At 46.4% G+C, this 23,718-nt stretch overlaps 2 protein-coding genes across 5 annotated transcripts; one reads left to right on the top strand and one right to left on the bottom strand.

Moving 5' to 3' along the window:
• Nucleotides 1–205: 205 nt before the first annotated feature.
• TMEM120B (transmembrane protein 120B) lies at nt 206–12,276 on the top strand. Of its 4 annotated transcripts, XM_042828716.1 has the most exons (16): nt 248–310; nt 1,786–1,883; nt 2,553–2,671; nt 3,501–3,745; nt 3,832–4,017; nt 4,165–4,281; nt 5,221–5,280; nt 5,495–5,590; nt 6,632–6,721; nt 7,872–7,904; nt 9,177–9,242; nt 9,988–10,049; nt 10,295–10,387; nt 10,800–10,864; nt 11,021–11,089; nt 11,472–12,276. In XM_042828716.1, the coding sequence occupies exons 5-16, from the start codon at nt 4,004–4,006 to the stop codon at nt 11,583–11,585; spliced, it is 879 nt and encodes a 292-aa protein (XP_042684650.1). In that variant the 5' UTR covers nt 248–310; nt 1,786–1,883; nt 2,553–2,671; nt 3,501–3,745; nt 3,832–4,003; the 3' UTR covers nt 11,586–12,276. The 4 variants fall into 4 exon arrangements, with proteins under 4 accessions (XP_042684647.1, XP_042684648.1, XP_042684650.1 ...); XM_042828715.1 differs by having other exon boundaries at nt 3,501–4,017; XM_042828713.1 differs by lacking the exons at nt 1,786–1,883; nt 3,501–3,745; nt 3,832–4,017 and having other exon boundaries at nt 206–310.
• Nucleotides 12,277–14,297: 2,021 nt separating this feature from the next.
• RHOF (ras homolog family member F, filopodia associated) lies at nt 14,298–22,345 on the bottom strand. Its single transcript, XM_042828717.1, has 5 exons — nt 22,166–22,345; nt 21,828–21,915; nt 17,395–17,504; nt 16,792–16,926; nt 14,298–14,806 (listed from the first exon to the last, which is right to left on the bottom strand). Exons 1-5 carry the CDS (start codon nt 22,328–22,330, stop codon nt 14,642–14,644), a joined length of 663 nt encoding a protein of 220 aa, XP_042684651.1. The 5' UTR covers nt 22,331–22,345; the 3' UTR covers nt 14,298–14,641.
• Nucleotides 22,346–23,718: the final 1,373 nt, after the last annotated feature.

Raw genomic sequence — 23,718 nt, 5'->3', positions numbered from 1 at the left:
TGCTGAGCGCAGCCGGTCCCCCTCACACCTGCACAGCCCCACACGCCGCTGCGCGCGCCGACCTTTAGCGGCCGTTACCTCAGGAGGGCGCGCGGCGCGCCGATGGGCGGGGCGCGTCGCGTCGCCTCAGCCCCGCGCGATGACGTCAGCGGCGCACGTGGCCGCCGGGCCGGGCTGCGGGCTCGCGCCTCTCTCGTCCCCCCGGCCCAGCGGCTCGCGCCACGCCGCAGTGCGCCGCGCTATGAGGGTGCAGCTGGAGCGATGCTGCGGGGAGTGGCGGGAGCTGGACGAGGAGTTCCGGCAGCTGCAGGTGAGGCGGGGCCCGGGGCGGCTCACCGCGCGCCGCCTGCGGGGGTCCCGAGTCCCGCGGGCGAAGGCGCGAAGCGGGGACGGAGCGCGGCGGGCTCGGGCGTGCCGCGACCTTCCGAGGGCCGCCGGCTCCTTTCCCGGCGGTCCGGCGTAGAACGCGGCGAAACGGCGGTGTTCGCTCCCGGCCCGGCGTGCCGCTCCGCGCCGTGCTGCTGGCGGCCGCTGGCTGGTGGTGCTGCGGCGGAGGAGGAGCGAGATCCCCGCGAAGCGTCCCGCTCCCGTCCCGCTGCTCAGCCCGCGCTCCGCAGCCTCTCTCCCCGGCGGAGTCCCGCGGCGCTCCGCACATCCTCGTGGCTCCGGCAGCTCCGTCGAACGCCGCGGGTTGGAGGCCCGGCTCTAAGCGGGAGCGCGGAGCTCCTGAGCCGCAGCGGGCGCAGCTCCGTGCTCCTGCAGTTATTCCAGCAGTGTCCAGTCCCGCTTCCCATGCGCTCCGCTCTGTCTCACTCGATATCCGCACGGCTGGCTCTGGTCGGGGCCTCCTTCCCTCCCTTGCAGCGGAGCGGGGCTTTGCGCGGCCGTCGGTTTGGGGCACGCCGGCGCTGGGCTGCGCTCCTGGGAAGAGGTTTGGGCAGCGGCCTGAGGCGGCTCGGGGCTGCTGAGCATCGCGGTTTCGGGTGTTGCTGTAAGCTGCTAACGGTGCCCGTGGCACCTCTGCCTCCTGTGGGAGAGCGGCTGTTGCCCCAAGCTCTTAAATTTGGGGCAGAAATGCCCCCTGGTGTGTGGGACTTTCGTTTTTCAATGCGTGCTTACTACGTGGAGAGAGCTGTGGCCAGACCCGGCTGTCTGGAATGTGGCTGTGGGCTGTCTGTGTTAGCAGCTGCTGGGCCCCTTGTCGTGCAGCCACTGCTCTCGATGAATAAGGATCTTCCCTATGTCCTAGACTTAATGTCACTTTTAAGTCATTATCGTGATGTTTTTGGCTAATGGCAGTATTTACCAGTTCTCAATTGGCATTTCCAATAAATACCCGAATGCTTTTTTTTGAGCAGCTTCTTGCCCCCTTTTAGCCAGCCTTAGAGAATAAACTGTTGTGTGACATCCAGAGGAGCAGAATGAGTTCCTGTGCAACCCAGAGAGCCCTCAAAATGCTGCCAGTTAGCCAAGCTGCACCAGTGGTGGTCGCTGAGGTCCCTGGACGTGGTTAGTTTGGTCTTTAAGGCTTTCAGGTTGGATGGTGGAGTCTTATGGCTTCCATAAATTATGAACAGAAGAGCATAGATCTGTTTTGTTTGGTCTTAGTGCTGCTTTTATGCTTCAGAAAAAAAACAGTGGTAATTTTCTATGGTTGTTACCTGAGATGTGCTAAGGAGATAAAGCAAAAAGCCTCTTAACCCCTGCATTGCCTCCTCAACACTGACTGCAAATTGCCTTCTGAGTTGTTATAGCTCTTAAAATTTATTTTTCTCCTTAAACCAGAGCTAATATTGAACTTCCACATGGCAATAAGGCATCTGGCTTGCAGAGGGTCCTGATGCAAACTGTGACGTACCCAACTAGGTGTTCAACTTGTACAGGTTTGTTTGTGGTGTGAAATCCACATCAGATTTATTTGCTAACCAAGCCCTTGCGTACCTTGCTGCCATTTCTGAGAGGGCTGAACATAGGATCCAGTACCTCCTGGGCCTGTTGCATCTTTTCTTCTGCTGGATGAGCTGGGGCTTGGTTCCTGATGTGCTGGAGGCTCCAATGTGGCTGTGCTGGAGCAGAAGTAGGGCTTGGGGTGGCTGTGGTGGTCAGGAGGTTTGTCTCAGTGCCTGGGTTTGGGTTGTGGTGATTTCTCTGGTTTCCACCTGGGACCTCAACTCCTTTCCTCTTTTTTTTCCCAGCTTGAATGGCTGGGAGATCAGAGTTCCTGCAGGTTCTCCACATGTTTGATGGGAATGATTTGGGATCAAACCAGAGAATAAGGGCTTTATTACAGGGTCTGCTAGGAGCAAGGAGCTTGTTAGAAAGAGAAAATGAAGTGAATGCAGAGAAGATGGATCAGGAATTTTGTTAGTGTCTGTTTAAGCTGGTTTGCTTTGCCCCCTTGGTTTTCTGCCTGTAATGGAGCAGTACAGGAATCCCCCTTCCTCAGGTGCCTGTTGGCTCCCAAACACCAGGCTTGCTTTCCTCAGACATGAGGACCAAACACAATCGCCCAGAAGAGTTCTTCCTACTGAACCTCTCTTTTTCTCCTGTAGGAAACACACAAAGTTTACAGGCAGAAACTGGAGGAAGTCACCAGCTTGCAGACAGCCTGCAGCAGCTCCATCCACCGGCAGAAGAAGACATTAAGGGACCTGAAGCACAGCCTGCAACGGTAACAGGAGGTCTGAAGGGTGGAGGAGGCAGGGATGGGATGTTTCTGCTTCCCAAACAGCAGAAGGGTTTGGATTTTCAGCAGTTTAATATGTGGTCTGCATCATGGTGGCAGTTTTGCTTCATATGATCTTGAGTTTACCTCCTTTGTTACAGCCAGGTAAATTTTTTTGTAACCACATGAGAGATCAAGTCTTATAAATGAAGAAGATCCAGTAAGTCTTTGAGGGAGCCTGAATGGATTTGCATCTTTGCAATAGGTCTGCTGTGGTGTGGGACTGTACAGCTGTTGGTCTGTATGTTTTGCCAGGTGAGCAAAGCTTTGCTCCATAAACTGTGCTGGCAGATCCAGTTCATGGACTGATGCTGGCGGTGTAACCACCCTACGTGGGTTTATAGGAAGGAACTGTTCCTGGCTGCTCAGCTGCTTGCTGAATTCCTTGTGTGCAGATCCCAGGCAATGCTGGTTGCTAACCCCACTGCTCTGTTTTACATGAATTGGTAATGCTGCGGTTTGCCAGTGAATCATCAGTTGTGTTTTTTTGTTACAACCTGAAATATCTTATGCTTGAATAGTTGCAGCATCAATGAAAACCTCTTGCGGGGTTGGGCCTGGCTGAGACTTCTAAACCAACACTGTATCTCATCCCTCTTAGGCCAAGAGGTAAAATTTGGGGTCCACAGGAGGGCTCTCAGGGATGCAGCGTGGGGCCTCTGCTCTATTCTTTTTTGTGTGTTGTGCATGGTGGTGGTGTCTGCAGGCAGACAGCTTGGGGGGGGTTTGGAGAGCTGGTTGCTGCAAATGTGGCTTACAGATCCCTTCTCTGCAGGAAGAGCAGCAGTGGTGCCAGGTGGGGCCACGCAGAGCCCTCCTCTCATACAGCGCTGCCCAGCTGCACTCCTTGCCCTTCCTAAAATACACAATTTCAGCAGAGGGGAAGCAGCAAGAGAAATGAGCCACGGGACCCTTCTCCACCTCGTTGTCTTCCGTCCAAGCTACCATTGATTATGGAGGGGCTGCACTGACCTTTCAGTTTAAATGAGTTTGACATGCTTTCACTGGTGGCTCTGGAGGGTGTGTGAGGTCATTTCTTTTGTTTGTTTCTGAAGGCTGTACAGTGAGCTTTTGTCTTTCATGAGAAGTTTATGGTGTCTTGCTAGGATCAGTTTGGATGCTGTAAGGGCAGTGCCTGAGATGCATACAAACTTCCCAAAGTGGAAGGAGCTCCTACAAAACTGCATATTGTGTTTGAAGTGCTTTGTTTTGGAAGAGGTGTGGAGTTCTGTCGCTAAAGAAGCTGGTTTGTAAAACAGCCAGTTGAAATAACCTACAATGACAGATACCAGGTAATGAAACAATAAAAACAAGTGAGAACAGCACCGTGGCAGATGTTAGCTTTCTAACAGCATGCATTTTATGACTATAAAGTTGCTATCCTTTAAATAAAAGGCGGCAAAAACATAAAGGAAGATTTTGTTTTTATATTTTCACAGGTGCAAGCCCAGAGCTACTCCTGAAGAATTTGCTCTTATAGAGCAGATCAGCACCCAGATCAAAGAGAGGCAAAATGCCTTCTTTGACATGGAAGCCTACTTGCCAAAGAAAAACGGGTACGTGCTTCGTCAGAAGGGGCATGCGCTCTAGGAAGGCTGATTTTTAAGTGTTCACAGTGGTGTTCCTCCCAAAGGATAATGCGTGTATTGAAGAAATACATGTAGAACTGGATTAGTCATAGATCTCTTGCTGAGCTGCTGTGTCAGTTGTACGCAGAATTCATTAGCTGGAAGTGTATGTAAATGTACTGTGTAGGCACAGGCAGGTCTGCTTGATAAAATAGAAGTAAAACTGTACTGGCAAGAGATGAAGACTTCACAGTGAGTTGCACTCTGTGCTTTTTTATTTTTTGAAGACTCAATCAGTATGGGAAATTTCCCCCTTCCTGTTTAACTTTCTTCTCTCCAAATAGTGCTTTCAACTGACTTAAATTTTGTACTTTGCTTCAAGCGGGGTTGCTAGGACGGATTTGGTTCAGTTGTCAAGGGCTGTGCAGCTCTGGCGGTCAGGAGATGCTGATGCTGAGTAAACTGAGCCAAGGGACTTGATTTCTACCCTTGATTTGTTTGCTTTCTCCTTCCCAAGTCTGCATTTTCTGTGTCTGTACAGTGAGCTGAGCTTTCGGGTGGAAATGGTCTGGAGTGGGGAAGTGAAATGAAATCAAGGAGCTGGTAAAAGTGGCTGCAGCATTGGAGATGGAAGGATCCCTTGGAAACTTTTCTTCAGATTTCTCCATATAATTTATTTTTGGTTTCTGACATCTTACCCTTTGGCACAGCACAAAAAAGAGACCAGAAAATGAATTCTTCCTCTTTCTTCTTGGAAATGCTGACTGAACTTTCTGCATTTAAATCCTATTCTGTAGCCTGCATCTCCAGTTTGCTTTAACTAAAAGCCTACAGCAAAAATGTAAGCTCTGATGTGTGTTAGCCTATGGTGTCTATGGTAAATGGACTTATGTGGGTCTCTTGTTTTTTTTTTTTTTTGTCTTCCAGTTTATACTTAAATCTGGTGCTGGGAAACGTGAATGTAACCCTCCTGAGTAACCAAGCAAAGTGAGTGAGTGCTTCCTTGCACATACATCTCGGGCTAGCAGTGGGTGTATGCTGAAGTCCAGAGACAGGAATGGTTTTCTATTACATCTGGCTTGTCTTTTGGTTTGGCTTGTGGATTGTATCTGGTTTGAAAAAATGAAGCCATGTTCCAGTAAAACCCTGTGTGCACCCACTGATAGGTGACTTTTTGTGCTCTGTGCTTTGTACATTCCAGGTTCGCCTACAAAGATGAGTATGAGAAGTTCAAACTGTATCTCACAATTATCTTGTTACTTGGGGCCGTGGCCTGCAGATTTATTCTTCACTACAGGTAAGGCTGTTTTTTTTGTTTTTATTTTTGGTTTTGCTTTGACCAAGTGTTTTGAATAAAAATGTACAAGATTAGAAGCCAACTAATTTGAACTAATTGCCTGAGATGGTGAGATACAGGCTTTGGCAGTATTTAAGCTTTGAATAGTTGTGCTTCCCCAGCAGGAGATCATATTTTGCTGTTCTTCAGAGCAGGCAGGACATGTATTTTAGCTGCTTCCTTTTTCTTGTTTAATATTTTAGGAGTTTGTTATAACCAATAGAAAGTCCAGTGTGATGAGTTGTTTTTCTGCTGTTGCACTGTGCTTGAGAAAGAGTTTTTGTTTGCAAGTTGTCCTAGATTGGTATCAGCACCATGCAAACACCACATAAGGGAGCGTTTTCATTTTAGATGTGACTATTTGATGTGAGGTCTAGGCCATGACAATGCATCAATAAGCCTGCCCTGCTCAGTTTGCCTTAAAAAGCCAGTGAGGTGTTAGAGCTAAACCTTCCATTGAGGCGTCTGTGGATCGTACCCAGGATTGATGCTGTCATGTGCAGAAGCTGCTCCAGATCCCCATGGCTTTGGGGGACTGCAAATGGCAAAATAAAAACTCTTTTACTCTGAGAGTGTAATGCTCTTCTGTTCTTTTAGTTGATTGGATTTGTATAGATCTCATCGAATCTCCTCATTGAATTAGTCTGGAAATGCTTGTCTAAATTGGATCATCTGGTGCTTCCATGGTGCTTTCTCTCCTTCAGATGGAATTAATGTCATCTCTGTGTACCTGCTTATCGGCTCAAGATCTGCAGCGTTACATCACAGGGCACTTCCAGAGGAAAGGGCTGAGTGGGGAAGTGCTGCTGATACTTAGAGCTCTGCGTGTGGATAAGAGATGCCCAGGACTGGGGCTTTGTGTCCATGGCCTCACTTGAGCATGTTTTCATTCAGACAAGGGAACTGAGAAAATGGGGATTTTTTTGAAACGTGTTTTTATAATTAACAGGCTTTCTTATTACTGTGCTCTTTTTGTATTTTTACTTCTTTTTTTTTTAACAGGGTGACAGATGAAGTGTTCAACTTTCTGTTGGTGTGGTATTACTGCACGCTGACGATACGGGAAAGCATTCTCATTAGCAATGGATCAAGGTACTGTGCCACCTGCAAAGACTATTTAAAGCATGAAATGTCCTTAAAAGAAAAAGAAGCAATGAAAGTAGATTCAATTGGCACTGAATCCCAGCAAATCCAAGATGCTGATTCCTCTGTGCAGGATGTGTTGTCCCTGTCCCCTTCCCCAGTTTCTCCCAGGGGCACATGTGTCCATCAGGTTAGGGCAGGGAGGAGAAGATGCAGTTTCTAAAAGTCCATGATTTCTGTGTTCAAAGTATTGGATGGTTTTGAGAGCTGTGGGTTACTTGTAGGTGTGATCTGGAATTTCAGTGTGTTTCCACTGAAATGGCCAATCTGGATACTGACTTTGTGCCTTTTCTAATCTGAAGTACTGCCTGTAGGTATACTGGCATGCACTCACCTCTCGTGAGAAAAAGGAGCCAAATCACTGCTTTATGCTGTCTGGTCAGTGTGGCTGCCCTGCAGGTCACTGTGGTGTGTCCTGAAGCATTTGACTAATTACAGCTGTGTTAAAGGAATATTGGTGGTTAAGAGCAGACAATTGTATAAACATCTGGCAATGCAAGTTGAGTGCTGGGAGACGTATAAACTGAAAGATGATCTTCTGTCTGAGCCCTCATTTTTTTAATAATACCTCAAGTAAGAGTATCCTAAATTATTCTTTTATCTGGTCAGTCCTATCCTGATGGATTTTGGCAGTCAGCTTTGCTGCTCGTGCAGTATATGGGGTTATCAAGTGCACTCTGAGCATTAGTAGAGACTATCAGAGCAAGAGAATGTTGGAAGGAGAATTTCCTCCACCCCCAGGACTTCTATCTGGCTTAGTTGCACAGCCTCATGTGTAGCTGTCAAGGGGCTTGGACACTTCCTCTACCTGGCTGCCTACCTGGGGAGTTGGGGCTGGTGATGGTATGAGGACCGCTGGGTGCAGGTGAACCCGGAGTCCTTGCCCTGGCTGTAGAGTGATAAATCATCTACTCTGCCTCTTGCCTGCCCTCCAGGAGGCTCAGAGAACTTTACTGGATTTGCACTTCTGTAGCTTAACCTGGAATCTGGTGGTAGATTTTAGCAATAACCTGATGGTTGCATGTCCCCAGTTCTCATCATCCAGATAGGCTGGCACAGGGAATGGGGAAACCGCAGCAATCGCCTCATCTCTTCCCAGGTGTGATGAGTCTGCATGCGGGTTTGCTGCTGGGTGAGTGGCTGCTGCTGCAACATTTGCAGCTCCCTGTTGCATTAATTAATTAATTAGGCTTCTAATACCTCATTTTCTACCTTTCAAGCAATCAGCATTGAGTTAGTCCAGCTTTCTGCATGCGTTCCTGCTCTGAACGCTGCACAGATAACTTGTATGCTCCTTAGTAGCATAGCAGCTCAGGACTCCTTATTCCAGACAGTCCATTTCCTCTCCAAAATCAGTAGCCAATGTGTAGCCAATTTCTTCCTTAATCTCCTCTCAGCAGAGGTCAGAGGGAGCATTTTGGGGAGTCTTGTCTTGGCACAGAATGTCTGGTATCAGCCCTGGGTGGAGGTCAGGATAGAGATGGATGGACAACAGTCAATGTGTTCCATCCAGCCTGTGGCATTTGTGAATGAAAATGATTTCTGGGCAGTTCTCTGGTGTTACAGCTCCCTGCCCACTGAAAACAAGGGAGAAATCTTGGCACTGGCCATGGATCTTGTGGCCATGTCTGCAGGTGTGTGAGAGCTGAACATGGCAAGCTCCATGAAGTGCAAAAGAAAAGGGTGTGCAGAGATAGAAAGTGGCTTGCCCACTGCCAGCAGAGAAATCTCTGAACCCAGGCTTGTTGCAGCCACTGTGTTGGCTTACTTTCCAAATCAGTGCCATCCCTGAGGCATTTTTTTTTCTTCTTGACCCTGCCTCGCTACAGCTCTTTCCTGCTTTACTGTAATTTTCTGAGCTTTCTGCAGCATTCATGTCTGAAAAGAAACAGCAACTTAACAGAGGACTTCACTTATTTGCATGGCACAGGAAAAAAAAAGGGGATGTGGGCCAAAAAAACATCATGTGTTAGTCATTTAGGTACTGCTCAAGATGAACCTCAGTCGTGTGCCTCACTCCAGTCATCCCAGATTTGCAACCCAGTCATGGAGCTGCGATGGTGCCTTTCAGCTCCTGCCCTGCTGCTCACAGTGTCCCTGCCAACACTTACTTGTCCACGTGCTGCCTTTGAGGCTTTGTGCTGGGAAAAACAAAACAGGGGTGTACCAGGAGGTGGGATTTCTGGGGTTCCTCACTGCAGGGAGCACATGGGCAATGCAGGCAGCCTTGGCTGCCCCTTGGTGATTTCCCAGAAACTCCTTTGCTGCCACCAGCTTTATTTTTTGTTTGACTGGGCCATCTAGTTATCCATAATCCAGTCAGGATTAATTTTTGTCTTTAAAGCCAGACTTAAGTTGTTAACATTTATATTCCTCATCTAACCGTCTTATTTTTTCTGCTCAGGATCAAAGGCTGGTGGGTGTCCCATCACTATGTCTCCACGTTCCTGTCTGGAGTAATGTTAACATGGTGAGTTTGCCCTGCCCTGCTCGAGGTGCTTCCAAGTGTGTCACCTGAGCACAGTAATCCAGTGTGACCACGCACAGGCACATAGCAAAGAATCAAACTTGTCTGATCAAACTGAGCAAACAAGCAGCACTGTGCTTTTATAATGAATTCTGCTTATAACCCAGTACCTAAACCAGGTGTGAAGCAAAAAATGCTCGTTGCGTTCCAACAGATGATGGTGTTGGTCGAACAGCGCAGCAGTGCACTCTGTGTGGTGCCTTTATGATCCACTTCAGCTTTGACATGAACTGATCTGCTAACAATTTGTTTTAAAACAACACTGTTTTTGTTGCTGAATTTCTCAGGAGATCATACAGGAGCTGGAGCAAAAGTTCATGTATCCTGAACTACAGTTAAGAAAAGGAACGCAAGCAGTGCTGCTCTCTGGCTTAGATTTGTGATGCGGACTCAGCTGAATGGCTTTAATCAGTATCTGATTAGAGCAGGAAGCTGCAATAGGCAAATCAGTAAGAGGGGGCAGCAAGCCATCAGACCATCTCCTACCATCCACAGTAGGGTAAAGGATGGGCAGGATGTGGCAGGCAGTGATGTGTGCCTGTAGCATGCTTTCTGGATTCCCAGATGGGGTGGAGTGGGCTGGCTATCAGCTGCTTATTTCATTTACTAATGGGCTCCTTGGCTGAGCAAGGCACTGTATTGTATGCTGCTTAATCAAATAAATATTTCTTCTCTATTTTGCTTTCAGGCCAGATGGACTCATGTATCAAATGTTTCGCAGTCAATTTTTAGCATTTTCAATATTTCAGAGTGAGTATATTATACCGTGGTGTCTCATGAGATAAAGTAGTTTTCTTTTTTTGCTTAGAAAAAAACCACTTCCATTTGTTAAATACTAGAGTCATAAACTGTGCATGTATGAAGTGTCATACAACTGCAAAATACAATATGCAAGTTAAACAATAATACTATGGATTAAGCATTATTAAAATAGTTTTTGTGAGCTATTCAGAAGTATTATAAACGTATCAGTAATGCTTTCTCTCTTTCTCCAGGCTGTGTTCAGTTCCTACAATATTATTATCAAAGGGGCTGCCTGTATAGGCTCCGTGCTTTGGGGGAGAGAAACCACCTGGACCTTACAGTAGGTGAGGTTGCCTGCAATACTGCAGTACAGATGGGGTAGGTTTTAAAGGCAGTGATACAGAGGTGGCTTTGTGGCCTTCAGAAAGCAAGCTTTGCACAGCTGTTATTCCCAGTCCTGCTGCCTCTAGGACAAAGGCAGGAATGGGAGTGAGACTTCTGTTTTCTTTCTTGAGTCCTACGGGTTTGAAACAAGACTCTGATCTCCATCAGCTCTTGAGAGCATTAAGGTAGAGGTGTTCGTCTCCATTTTCATCCTTCTCCCGTTACAACAACTTCAAGACTTTATTTTAACCTAACTGGTTAGTGCTGAACAGGACAGGAATAGGTCTTATGGGATGATCTTGTTGGGATGAGCTGCAGCTACAGTCCTGTCTTATCCATGCTAACTTTCTCTTCCCTGTTAATCTTTTCCAGAAGGATTTCAGTCCTGGATGTGGCGGGGACTGACTTTTCTTCTTCCCTTCTTGTTCTGTGGACATGTAAGTTGGGCTGTCCCATTTCCTCCTCTGCCACGTGGGGGCTGGGGAGGGTGTGCTGGTGCTGCTGTGCTTCTTGCAGTTACATGGTGCTTTGGATCACACCTACCTGGCAAACATTTCTAAATCTTTGATAGTAATGATTCTTTTCTCTCTTAGTTCTGGCAGCTATATAATGCAATCACACTTTTTGGGTTGTCCAGGCATAAAGAGTGCAAAGAATGGCAGGTGAGTGTTGGTTCTGCTCAGAAAAAACACGGGAGGGGGGTAGGGATGTTTTGACCACATCTGTAAAGACATCTGGCTACCTGGATTTAACAATTTGATTTTACTGTCTGTGAGAGTCCATCGATGCTGAATGGCAGTAAGTTCACAAACAAACCACGCCGTAATATTGCTGCCAAGATGATCATGATCCAAATGGGCATCCCAGTTAACTCACAGAAGTAGATGTGTGGGTGCATATTTGTCTCCTGTCTTCTTTCCTGACTTGCTAACACATCTGTGAACATGCCAACCAGACTCCACTGCAGCTTAATTTAGTTGGTGAAAATACTGCTGCCCCAATTCATCTGACCCTTACTCAACTTTCCTCACCTTTCCCCCTCAGGTTTGTGTGCTGGCTTTCACATTTCTGCTGCTCTTCCTTGGGAACTTCCTCACTACTCTCAAAGTGGTGCACACTAAGCTGCAGAAGAACAAAGACAAAATGAAGAAACTGTGAACCCTCCAGGGGGTGCTGGGTGCCAACACTGGAGCTCGCTGTCCCTGTGCGCACAGCAGGCGCTCGGCGTTGGACGGAGCTCCTTAATTGCTGCTGCATTGTGAATGGACTCTGAGGAACTCATCTGTCCCGTGTTTGGTGAAGGATGTGGGCTCTTCCAGCACAGACTCAGCATATTATGCAAGCATGGCTCTCCAGTTTACAGTCCTGCTATTTATGTGTATTTAATACCAAACGTGTTTGCATTGGGTTTTTCTGTATATTTAGCAGCATGCACCTGCTCGGCAAGAAACCAGCATTGAGAGAATGTGGGATCTACTGTAATTCCAGTCCTGGAATGATATTTAACACTTTCCAGTTTTATTATTTAAACTCTAGTATGGAATTTTGCAAAGCTTTATGAACACTCCAGGTTGATCAGTAATACAGACTGAATGCTGTTTTTAAAAAGCATTTGTTTCAGGCATTTTCAGTGGCAATACTAATCTGTGTGTACTGTGGAAAAATGCCCATCTTTGTACCATATTGCTGCTATATACACTTCTAAGAAGCTATTTAAAGAAATCTTCTTAAAAACAAGCAAGCAAAACCAGTTGTTAAATGGCAGGGAATTCTGCTAGCCCTCTTTGAGAGGGATCAGGTAATCTGTCCAAGCCTGGAAAAAAACTTAAAATAAACCATACAATATGCAGCTGCTTCAGCCCCTTCTTAGTAACAAACACACTCCCCACTCCCCTTTGGGTTGTCTCTTGAGGCAGAGTTTTTCCAGAAAACGCTCTTGATCAGTGGCAGTAAGTGCAGTTGCACTTCAGGTCCTATTTGCAGTTTTGTTTTCTTTTTTTGCTCCAGTGCTGTTCTGAGAGGTGAAGACAGGCTAAGAAGTATGAAATATTTTCATTAGGTACCAGTTGTTAAGAGAATGTAAATACTTGTTCAGAAGGATGGCTGAGAACGAAAAGATTCCCATCTTGCTTAACTCCTCGTGCTTTTTGAACTTACTCAGCTGAATAAGCTTGTTTGAGTGCTGTAACATCTGTGCCTCCTGAGCTGCTGTATGCAGTGTGCTGCTCAGCTGTGCTGGCTCCCTCTGAGCTAGCCCAGGGCCCAACTGGAGAAGTGGCTTTGGCAGAATGATGTGAGAATTGTGCCCATCTCCCAGTGAGCATGCTCATGAAGAAATACTTACGCACTATGGACTTCAAATATTTCAGCAGTTATTCTGTTGCTGCAAGGCTGGTGAATTTATCCTTACAGTGTCACCGTTGTGTGGGCACAAACACTAAATTGCAATTTGCGTATTTTGAACAATTTTTACTCTAGCTGGGTTGTATCTTGCACACTGTGTGAGGTTGTTTTTTGTCCTTCTTAGAACTCCATTTATGAAATGTAAATTCTTCTGAGAGCAATGCTAGAACCTGGCTCTGTGCAGTCACCTGGTACTCAAGAGGTGAGGGAACACTGTTTAGCAAGTAACTTGAATTCTGCAGCATGAGAAACTGGGATTATAAAAGCAAGGAAAGATTCCAGACATGCTGAGGGTAAATCAGCGTGAAGATGTTTCAGACTTACTGGGTAAGGTGGTGTGTTTTTTGTTTTATTGTTTCATAATCCCTAAGCTTGTAATTTTAACCTTGGATCACTTTTGTTGATTCAAAACAAGTTACGGGGAAATAAGAGTTTAGATTTCAAGGATCAAGGTTTTATCCTGCACGTAAAATGATAACGATGGCTCATTCCAAAACAGGTTTTCACCAGCAGAGGATAAAATTGTGTGGAAGCTGAATGATGTGTAGTTACCAGGCTCTACATTGAAGCGTTTTCTAGTAACCAGCACCCGTTATGCACTGCCCAAACATCCTGGCAAAGTATTCTCTTGTTACTGTAAAGCAAGACAGAATCAGAAAATCATAGCAGTCCTGTACATTCTCCCTTAGTTTGCCTCAGAAACAAAACTTGTGTAACAGTTGTACTGCAGAAACCTTCACCCTCACAGGGCTTGCTGATGATGCCTGCAAACTAGTGATTGCTCCTGAAACTTGAGATCTCACTGGAAGAGAATGTGCAAAAGAACTGGGAGGCTCAAGGCACGCAAACTAGATTGTTCAGCAGGAACATCCACCATCCTTAAACACTCAACTGTCACTTTCATCACAAAAGGGAAAATTTAATTTACAGTAGCAGAGATGATTTCACCAGTTGATGAACGTGAGCTACAAAGCATTTTACTCTCCCTAGCACACGAGCATTTGCATGTCATATATTAAATAAGCTATATATATGAGTTTATTGCAAAATGGACTTGTTACACAGAGTGGCTGACTGGTGTACTGGTAACTTTGCATGCTGTAAATTAAATATTAAATATCGGAGCAAGCAATGCATGTATCCAGCGATGCATACCAATGCTACAGTATTGCATGTTGCAAGGAGACCTACAGGGGCAGCTCTGCAAAGCTGGCCTGGGAGTCAAGAGGGAGTGAGTGGATGCTTTGGCTGTACACTGGCAGCAGCTTGATGCTAACTCACACCACTGCCACCAATTAAGTTGGGAATGTCAATAGAGAACTTAATTCCTGCTTATTTCATGGTGTCTGGTACGTAGGCTGCTCTATCAAAACTTTGGAAGGATGTTTTTTGCCTGAAAAAGACTAAATTGTAGCTACAATAAGCCACGGTTTTGCAGAGGAAAAAAACAAGCCAACAAACAAGACAGTCGTGCAGCAGCAGTCACTGTTCACTTCAGATTAAATGGTGAATCCAAGACCAGACTGTTGGTGGGCTTGCTGGTAAGAGCAAAAGCCAGGTGAATGTGTAGCATCAGGTAGCCTTGATAAAGAGCCTTGAAAACTGTGAGAGCAACGTGGCAAAAGGTTTTAAATGTAAAAAAGAAAAAAAAAAAGTTTTTTTTTTTTTTAAACCCTAGAAAGTATTAAAATTTTAAAATACAAATCATTGCAGGAATACAAAATTGTCTTGGGGGGAAGAAGGAGTTGTCACTCTGTTGTTAAACTCAAGTAACTTGGTTCATAGCTGTCAATGCTCTCTTGCAGTCCAGATCATAACACTGAGCATGCTCTCTGCTTCTTTTGGCGCTTGGCTTTTTTCATGGCACTCAATGCAATAGTTGTTGCTTCTTTAAAAACCTTTTCTATGTTTTCACGGCATTTTGCTGAGCACTCCAGATAAATTTCTGCATTTATCTGCTGGCAAGCAGCTTCACCCTGGAAAGAACAGGTAAGAAAAGTCAAAAACCTGATGCGTGAGAGGAGAAAAGGAAGGTGAGATGGAAGCAAAAAGAAATTTCTTTGTATATCTCCAAAACGTGAGGTCATCTTCCAAAAGAAACTGCCTCCTGTGAGCACAGTGCTAGCTAAGTGTGTTGGTTATAAACTGAAGTATCGTTGCTGGTTTTGTTGTTTTTTTTTCCTAAGTTGATCTAATATTGTAGAAATAGCATTTCTTTAATAGATACTCGAGTGAAGCTATCTACAAGGAGGATCTTTTTTCAGGTATGACATGCGATGTCGTGTTTAGTTTGCAAGCCTCAGCACTGCACACCACATGCAACAGTAAGGTCTGGACTAAGGTCTTGCTTTGTTTTGTTGGTGCACATGCAGGAGTCCTGACTGCCATTTCGAAGCATGACAAAGGCTCAGCAGAAGTCCTACTACATGCAGATGAGTGCCTACAGACATCATCACCCAAATGCATGCAGAGGAAACAGTAGAATCTAAAACATTTGCATGCAATCAAGGTGGTGTGAAATCACTACAGACGAAACACAGCTACTTCTTACTTTGCTTGTGATCCTTTCATTGCAGTCAGCCCCCAGTTTTGAGTGCTTGTGAGCCTTTGAGTGTGAATTCCAGATCTGCAATCCACAACTCACAAACTCTGCATTTAGTCATAAGCTGGGAATGGGGTCACTTGAGCACTCAGACTTCTACACACGGGCATTTTCCTTCAGCACATTCAAGTGAAGTTTGTTTCCTTACAGTTGTTTGCAAGCTGCAGTGCTGACAGATACTATTCAGCTCCTCTGTGCCTGGCATCAGAAGCATCACATTGCATGACTCGATGCTCTCAGCTGTAAAAGACTGAGGTAGTGTATGTTTAAAGGGAGAAAAAGGAAATGGAGAACTCTACTAGGCGACAAAGGGAGTCTGGGCTGGTGAGTTTCGCCTCTTCTGTGAGCGTTCATGTGATGAGCTGCTGGAGGGAGAGTCTGTTATGTGTGTACTGTTCTGAGGCAGTAATCGTGCCAGATGTGAGGCCCCAGCTGACTCCACAGAGAAGGTCGTTGCTTGTCCTGAACCTCATGAGACGGTGACAAAGGGAATTAGTAATGCCAGCGAGGGACAATCTTGTGGCTGTTCACAAAGTGAGAGGACAGTCATCTAATCTTGTGAGCAAGGAAGACAAACTTTTAAGTCCTAGCATGATTTAATGGTGATGCTGTGGCAGGCTCTTTTCAAGTTCTTTAGAGAAAGAAGTGATTAATTCAAGGTTTTAGTGAACTTAACCTTGTTTCCTGGATTTGTGTCTCAGTTAAGACAGCTGCTGTTCATAATCTGAGATGAGAGGAGGAAGATGGCTTTATACTTAATAATGAAAAAGTAGAAGACCAGAGCAGAAAGATCTGGAGTGACCTGGTATAAGCAGTTCAACCACTGCTTGCTTCCCTTGCACCTGGGACAGCAAAGCCATCTCATAACACCAGCTGTGTCTCAATAATTTGTAATACTTAAACTGGAAGTACTTGATAGTATGTAATTTTTTTCTTATATTAGATACTTCAAAGAAAAGTTTATTGGAGAACTCTCACGGATGTTTTGGCTACTGTCCTTGGAAGGGCTTCTTTCTCAATAGGGTTTGCAAAATGCTTTTATTTCAGAATAATCAGTATTTTTAATCCTTTAATGTGTATCCTAGCATTTATTCTTTCTCACAACCCCAGTCAAAGTACCAGTGATGGGAGCAATGTATTATGATAAAAATTAGAAAGGAAGTCCAAGAAACCTGTTGAGGCCTACAATTTATAACAGTAATAATGCAGTGAAGGGAAATCGAGGGGAGACACGCAGTAAGCCTAGATGGAGTAGCAAACGGTGACCTTTCAGACACTCCAGGATCCTGAGATATGCAAAACACTTAAAATGTCTCCACTTTGGCAAAGAGAACGATACTGTGAAGCACTTATACTCACCTGGTTGTAAGTAATGGGCTCCTGCTTAGAAGCCCTGAGCTTACGCAACTGCTCTTTGTCTTTCCGAAGGTCTGTTTTGCAGCCAATCAGTACCAGGGGGACACCCTGGCAGAAGTGATTCACTTCAGGATACCACTGATGTTAGAAAAACAAAACCTGCATTATTTTGGTGGTTCTATGTACAGGAATGCTAACTTCTGCTTTGGAACATACAGAAATCCTACTACAGACAGGTGGTTGCTTATATTTCTTCTCCCCTAGCTAAATGTGCATGTGCTGGAAGTGGACTTGAATCTGAAATGCTTGTGTGCAACGGTTGTGTGACATCACTACAGACAAAGCAGCAACTCTGCAGCTGATTTGTGATCTTTTTAGAGTACTACAGAGTCAAGCCCAATTCCAAGCACTTGAGAGCCACAGAGAGGTAATTTCTGGGTCTAAGGTCTGTGACCTGCAGTTCAGTGCACAATGAACGACCTGTCCATCTGTACACTCTGGATACAGGATTACTAAAAGCATCAGCTTTTTTAATCTGACATCTTGTCCTGCATCAACCGTACATAATTCATTTAAAAGGCTGAAGTAATTACGGGAGGCTCTTACCTTATCTGCTACATTATCATAGCTGGTGGGGTTCATGACATCGTAACAAATTAACACGACGTTTGTGTTCTGGTAAGAGAGCGGCCGCAGCCGATCGTAGTCCTCCTGCCCTGCAACACAGAGAATGTTTCGGAATACAGTAAATTTCTATCCTTAACAAGCAGTATGATGGGAATGTGTAAAGGTAAATACTTGAGTTCAAGAGTACTGTAACAGCAAAGACTGAAGAAATGTCCATGCTTGTGAAATTCCTTCCCTTAAATGCAGGCTATCCTTCTTCGCTGACAAAATGGATCCTTTGGAATACAAAATGTGATAAAAAGGCTGCTTTGTCCAACTGCTGATTTTACAAGACGTGCAACCACACAGAACAGGCTCAACTCTTTGAAGCAGGACTTCACCACCAATCTTTGGGATGCTGCTCAACTCTAGAAAATTGTTCATGCTTTTAATTAGTGATATTACAGCTCAGGGTCTAATTAGAGGAAGTTAACTTGCTTCAGACCTGTACTCTTCCCCTTTGCTTGCAGTTATCGTGCTGGATAAACCATTGCTCAGCTTGCCTGAGAAGTGTGTAAATCTTAGGTTTGGGCTGTTCTCTGCATTTGAGCAGCAAGCTCTATGGGTGAGGCACTAAGCAAAGTAGGATTGATCCCTCAGGGTTTAATACTAAAATAACAGGCAATCAACAAAATTATGCATGTTGTGTAAACATTCAGAGCAAAGATTTACTGCTTAGCCCTTCTTATTCTCGCAAATCCACTCTCTTGTTTGCAACCGATTTACCGTTCTGTTGTTGAGCTAATCCTCTAAATGCACTGAATTTCAAATGTGGAGCACAAAATGAGGTAAAATGTGCCCCCAAAAGTGGGTTGGTTAGACGTGTATTAGGGTTGGATAATTGCAGCTCTCCCTTGGAAGGAGGGAAGCTATTGTTTCAGAGCTCAAGTACAATTCTTCAGGTGGATGTAACAGAACCCAGCTCAAGCTGTGTCTGAACACTGACATCTCTCTCACTGAAACCTCAGTGAGAACATTTCCTTTCATAGCCTGTCCTTAAGTGCTGCTGATGAAATGCAGAAAGGGCCTGTGAGACTTCTTCTCCATAAAGTTGCTCAGTTTGTGGTCAGAGCCTTTGGCACAGATTTAGGTCTTCTAGTAGAAATAGAAGGCTGAATCCAAATAGTTACTGAATGTACTGAATAAATGCCTACAGCTGAGCACATCTGTGACTCCACTGCCTTCCTCAATTCACTGTAGCATTTTAGCATAAGAGACAGCTTTTAAAAACAAAACAACCAACCAATAAAACCTGACCAGCTGAATTCATCTGAAATTTGCTACCTCTTTATCATCACATATTGCTGTCAGGCCGTATGGGGCAAGCGGGACCTCAAGCAACACCAGAGGGAGAGAAGGGGAAGTGATGAAACCACAGATCTCAGTCTCCTACGTATGTTCATGTCTGCCTGCTCCTCCTCCTCCTTCACTAAATAACACCAAGGATGAGCCCAGACAGCCTGTTCACAGCTCAGCCTGCACAGGAGCTCAGCAGCCACATGCACCACTGGGAGAGATGTACTGTTCAGGGGCATCTGCACCTTTTCCCCGGGATAACTCACATTGGAAGTCCTCAGCCCAGTGTGCCTGTTTTGATCCATTTTCCTCTCCAGCAGACATCGCAAAGAAATTAATGGAGAACGCCTTCCTTTAGGCCCAATTAATTAGTGGCACTCTCTCGCTCTCACACACTCAACGTAAGTGGTATCGCAGCCAGCTCTCCTGATGGCTGTGAAGATGAGGTGGACATGGGGGCCTATTGGGTGCTGAAGGTCCCGTCCTGCACTGCTCTGCACGAGGCCTGTGGCAGCAGACCCAGCAGGACTGGCGGGCATTGAGCTGATGTGCTTTGTAATGCACAAAATACTGCACTGTAACGTAGTCATGAAAAAATGTCCCAGGTCTGCCGTACTCTCAGGGCTGTGGAAAGCCAGAGACAACAACCCAAAGGCCTTTATGTGCTGGGGAAATGTGTCCACAAAAATAAAGTACAGAACAGGGCTTTGTCAAAGCTAACACAATAAGCACAGCTCAAGTTACAGCAGCGCAGTCCACTGCCACCAACAGCCAGCATGTAAGGAAGAGCATCACATCCTGTCACCCAGACCAGCCAACCACTTCCTATACATGTCAGTGCAATACTTTATGCTTGTTATTTAAATTCAGCATGTAACCACAGGGAGAGGAGCTCTCACTGATACACACCAAACTCTCTGTGTCCATCTGCAGGCTCCATGAGAACACGGTTATCAGCTTGCAGCTGTGTTATTTCGCTTTGCAGCTCAGAAAAGTTTGGGAAATTGAATTTTTTCTTGGCAGGAATAAAAGCAGTAGAAGAGGACTTAGGTTGGAATGGGGGGATACATTTTGATTTCAAGTAGTCCTTCCCCTGCAAAGTTATGCAAAATTACTTTTGCATGTACCAGCCCCTAAAGGCCTGATGCTGTAGAGCATCTATCATTAGAGACCGGAAAAAACCTGCTGGAGGCTTCAAGCGTGCTTCCTGCGACTCAGAGTGAGCTTCCACAGTGCTCACAGGAGGCACTGCTTCCTCCTCGGCTCAGCACAGTTTACTGCTTTGTTCTGAGAAGTCCTGCACTGAACAGCATCAGAAATGGAAACCTACATTTGAATCGCAGCTGAGGCATCAACTCGATTATGCTATTCCCTTAGAATAGAAACAATTACAAAGCTAATTAATCTCTCAATTTTTTTGTCAAGCATGGCCAGAAATGGCAATTTTTAATTAAATATGCAGCAGCAAAGCCTGTTTGCAGACAAGTGGTATTACAAAGCTTTTATACATTGCATGTATATACCACCAACTTCCTGCAACAGCAAAAGGTGTCTCTGATGAGAAAGGCAGAGCAGCAGAACATGAAAGCCTTTCCAAAAACTACTACTGAAGCATATTGTAGACTAACTCATTACTGTTGGCTTGTTATCAAAATTCTTGCCAAGAAAAAAATATCTTCTGTACCTTAGAATGTTTGATTCTCAGGCAGTTTGTGCATGTCCTTCTCCTTTAGAAAGTAGGGCAAGCAGAAAACCTCCAACTGAGCAGGGCTGAACAATACAAAGAGTCCTTCTCACTTTACACAGCCCACAGTGTCCTTCACCTTCCCGTGACGCTAAGTGCATGCAGCTCTATTTAGGGCTGCTCTTAGCTGGATCCTAAAAATACTGAAGTCCTTTCTGCAGTAGGTGTATGATTAAGATCCAGTGACACTTTTTAGAACAGATTTGCTTTCTCCTCCCATACTCTCCTACATGACACTAAACTGAAACCCTTCGCTTCCAAAATAGTTTTACATCCCTCCAATCCCGTTTAAATGATCTCACAATAGCATGAATGATTTGGGGATCTTTCAGACTAAGAGCAAAATGCAGGAGCTCCCTTATCTGCTGACCAGCGCTTCCCCTTGGACTCTGGGAAAAATGCAGCTCTTCATTATATTCCAACCTTAGGAACTTGACATCAGTTTTGTTTCATTAAAAACAGGATGGGATTTAAATATGGGCTCAAGAGAGTTCTTCCTACGGCATCACTTCCGCCTTCAGAAAGATGATGAGAAGCTACTTGGATCACAGTGCATGACATATCTGTAAACTATAACTATGCCAGAGGCCTGGCAGCCATCACACTCTCTTGGGAGGTGAAGTATGTTGGGTTTCAAGGTCTCCAGACAAGGGAAGCAATTGCTTATTCATGGCAAAGAGCCCTGCCAACTGGCCGGCAGTGCCATCTGCACCTCCCGATGTCTCATGAAACTGCACTCCGTTCTTATTTGTGATGGCATTAATTTGGAACAACTCTGCAGAATGCAACATGATTTATTTACACGGAGCTGAAACACAGCGCATGCCAACTTTAGGGTCTACTTGGAATGCAGCCGGACAGCAGAGCCTGGGAAGTCTGAATGAATCACAGGATCACAGAACATCCCCAGTTGGAAGGAACCCACATAAGGATCATTGAATCCAACTCCTGGCTCCACCCACAAATCAGACTGCATGAAGCTGAATGCAAATTAAATCCCAAGCTCCTGATATCAACCCAAACAATCAGCTTTCCCCAATAACCTTTAACGCAAAGGCCTTTTTCATTCTGAACCCAAACCATCTCTTTTCTCCTTTACTGTTGGATCACACGTGGCAGGAGATTAAAATATTTTCTTGGTTGACTGTGTTATGTACTGGGAGCCGGGTTTAATACCTTCAGATATGTTTGCAATGTGATGCAATGTCCCAACAAACGGGGTCACTGCGGCACAGAACAAACCTGGCCTGCAACCGCCATGACACAAGTGACCATTTCTTCAGAGAAACGCCGTTCACAGCCCAACCTGTCCCAAGGCGGGGAAAGGCCCTACCTGCAGTGTCGTACAAGTTCAGGATGACCTCCTTTTTGCCGATGGTGATGCTGGTGGCATACTTCTCAAACACAGACGGTGCGTATTGCTGCAAACACGGAGAAGTATTCAAGTTACAGACAAGGAAACTCGCACAAGGCCGCGTCCGTGTCGCGGTGCTGGGGAACAGCCCAGAACGGCCGTGAGAGCCCCGCTTCTCCCCCGGGCCACCTTCAGGCGCTTCTTCTCTCGCAGACCCGCGGGCCCTCGGGGCCGCCCCGCCCTGACCGAAGCCGCTCACTCTGAGGAGCGTTCCTCGGCCACCTCAGCGCGAGCCCCCCGCTCTCCTCGCGGCTCACCTCAGGGAAGGCGCCGTTCGCGTACACCATCAGCAGCGACGTCTTCCCGCAGCCGCCGTCCCCCACGATCACCATTTTCACCTCCTTTTTCCCCGACGGCGCCGCCGCGCTGCCTCCCTTTCCTCCCGCCGCGCCGTCGGGCACGGCCCCGTTGGCCGCCTCCATGGAGCCGAACGGGGCTCAGAGCCGCCGGGACGGCGCTCCGCAGCGGAGCCCCGGGGCGGGCCGGCACCGCCCGCGCCCCGCCGGGGATTGGCCGCGCCCCGGGGCGCCTCAGGTGGCTCCGGGCGTCGCTCGGGGCCGCGCCGACACCGCCGCGCTCCGGGGAAAGCACTCCGAGGCGGCGTGGAGCAGCCCGGCACCGTGCGGGCGGAGCTGAACGCGGGACCCAAAGCCTCTGCAGAGGCGGAGATCCGAGCGTGGTGGAGCGCGGGTCTGAAGGACAGGAGAGCGCTGAGGTGCCCCCACGATGCGTCTGCACGGGGCACAGGGAGGGGCGGCGGCAAACTGCGTGTGTTCTGCTGTACCCAGTGCCTTGTGTTCAGAGTGAGCTATCGTAAAAGTCAAACAGGATGATGTGTTTGAGTTACGGAGATGTCAAAGCCTGCAGACACCTGCCTGATAGGACAAGAGGTAATGGCCTTGAGTTGTGCCAAGGGAGGTTCAGGTTGGATGTTAGAACAACTTCTCAGAAAGAGCGGTCAGGCTGGAAATGAACTGCGAGGTCATCCAGTCCGACCCCTACCCATCACCCTGTGCCCGCTGACCACATCCCTCGGTGCCGCATCTTCATGGTTCTTGAGCACCTCCAGTGACAGGGACCTCACCACCTCGCTGGGCAGCCCGTCCCAGTGCTCTTTCTGAGAAGAAATATTTCCTAACACTGAACCTGAACCTCCCCGGCACAGCTTAAGGCCATTAACTCTTGCCATGGGTGCTTCTGTTCAGAACATAACACCCTGCAAAGAGTTCATGCAGCCACAGGCACCTCAGGTCTGCTCTGTCCCCCTTCAGGCCCATTCTTTTTCCCTTGTCAATCAGAGTTGGAACTCAGTGATCTCTGAGGTCCCTTCCAACCCAAGCCATTCTGCAGTTCTACACAGTTGTGTCACTAGATGGCCTTCCAGACTGAACACAGAGCAACCGTGCTCCTCATGTCTGGGAATAACTTCTTTCAAGGAAGATCCTGCTCTGCGTGCAGGGCAAGTAGAAAGAAAAAAGTGTTTCAGTGATAGAGGGAGGATGGGCATGCAAATGCCCTACGAAGTGTCATATAATTCAAATTAAGAAGGTAAAAAAAGGTAGCCAATCTCACATCTGCTTAAAGCTAACCATTTTACTGAGGAAATACTTGACATGAGCATGTAGGATACACAAAAATATCCTTTATGAACCATCATCTTCAATATCTGATCTGCAAGACAGCAAAAGCTATCAGCTCCATGAGGTTGCAGGCACTGAGGGCATTCTGGTATTGCATAGCAATGAATGGTCCAAGAGTGATATGTTTTACACTGAAACAACTCCTTTGAACTTGGCTCAAAATGAATGCC

Source organism: Centrocercus urophasianus, unplaced genomic scaffold (genome assembly GCF_019232065.1).
Source record: "Centrocercus urophasianus isolate 14NV4802_14NV808 unplaced genomic scaffold, USGS_Curo_1.0 seq_30, whole genome shotgun sequence".
NCBI lineage: Eukaryota > Metazoa > Chordata > Aves > Galliformes > Phasianidae > Centrocercus > Centrocercus urophasianus.
The sequence above is the reverse complement of the archived record's forward strand: the minus strand, read 5'-3'. Positions and strand labels throughout refer to the sequence as shown.

Coding starts and splice junctions, on each gene's coding strand:
- TMEM120B (XM_042828713.1), top strand. CDS start 242: ATGAGGGTGCAGCTGGAGCGATGCTGCGGGGAGTGGCGGGAGCTGGAC. Junction 311..2,552: donor AGGAGTTCCGGCAGCTGCAG/GTGAGGCGGGGC, acceptor TTTCTCCTGTAG/GAAACACACAAAGTTTACAG. Junction 5,281..5,494: donor CTCCTGAGTAACCAAGCAAA/GTGAGTGAGTGC, acceptor TGTACATTCCAG/GTTCGCCTACAAAGATGAGT.
- RHOF (XM_042828717.1), bottom strand. CDS start 22,330: ATGGAGGCGGCCAACGGGGCCGTGCCCGACGGCGCGGCGGGAGGAAAG. Junction 17,505..21,827: donor GAACTTGTACGACACTGCAG/GTAGGGCCTTTC, acceptor TCTGTGTTGCAG/GGCAGGAGGACTACGATCGG. Junction 16,927..17,394: donor ATGATAATGTAGCAGATAAG/GTAAGAGCCTCC, acceptor TTCTAACATCAG/TGGTATCCTGAAGTGAATCA.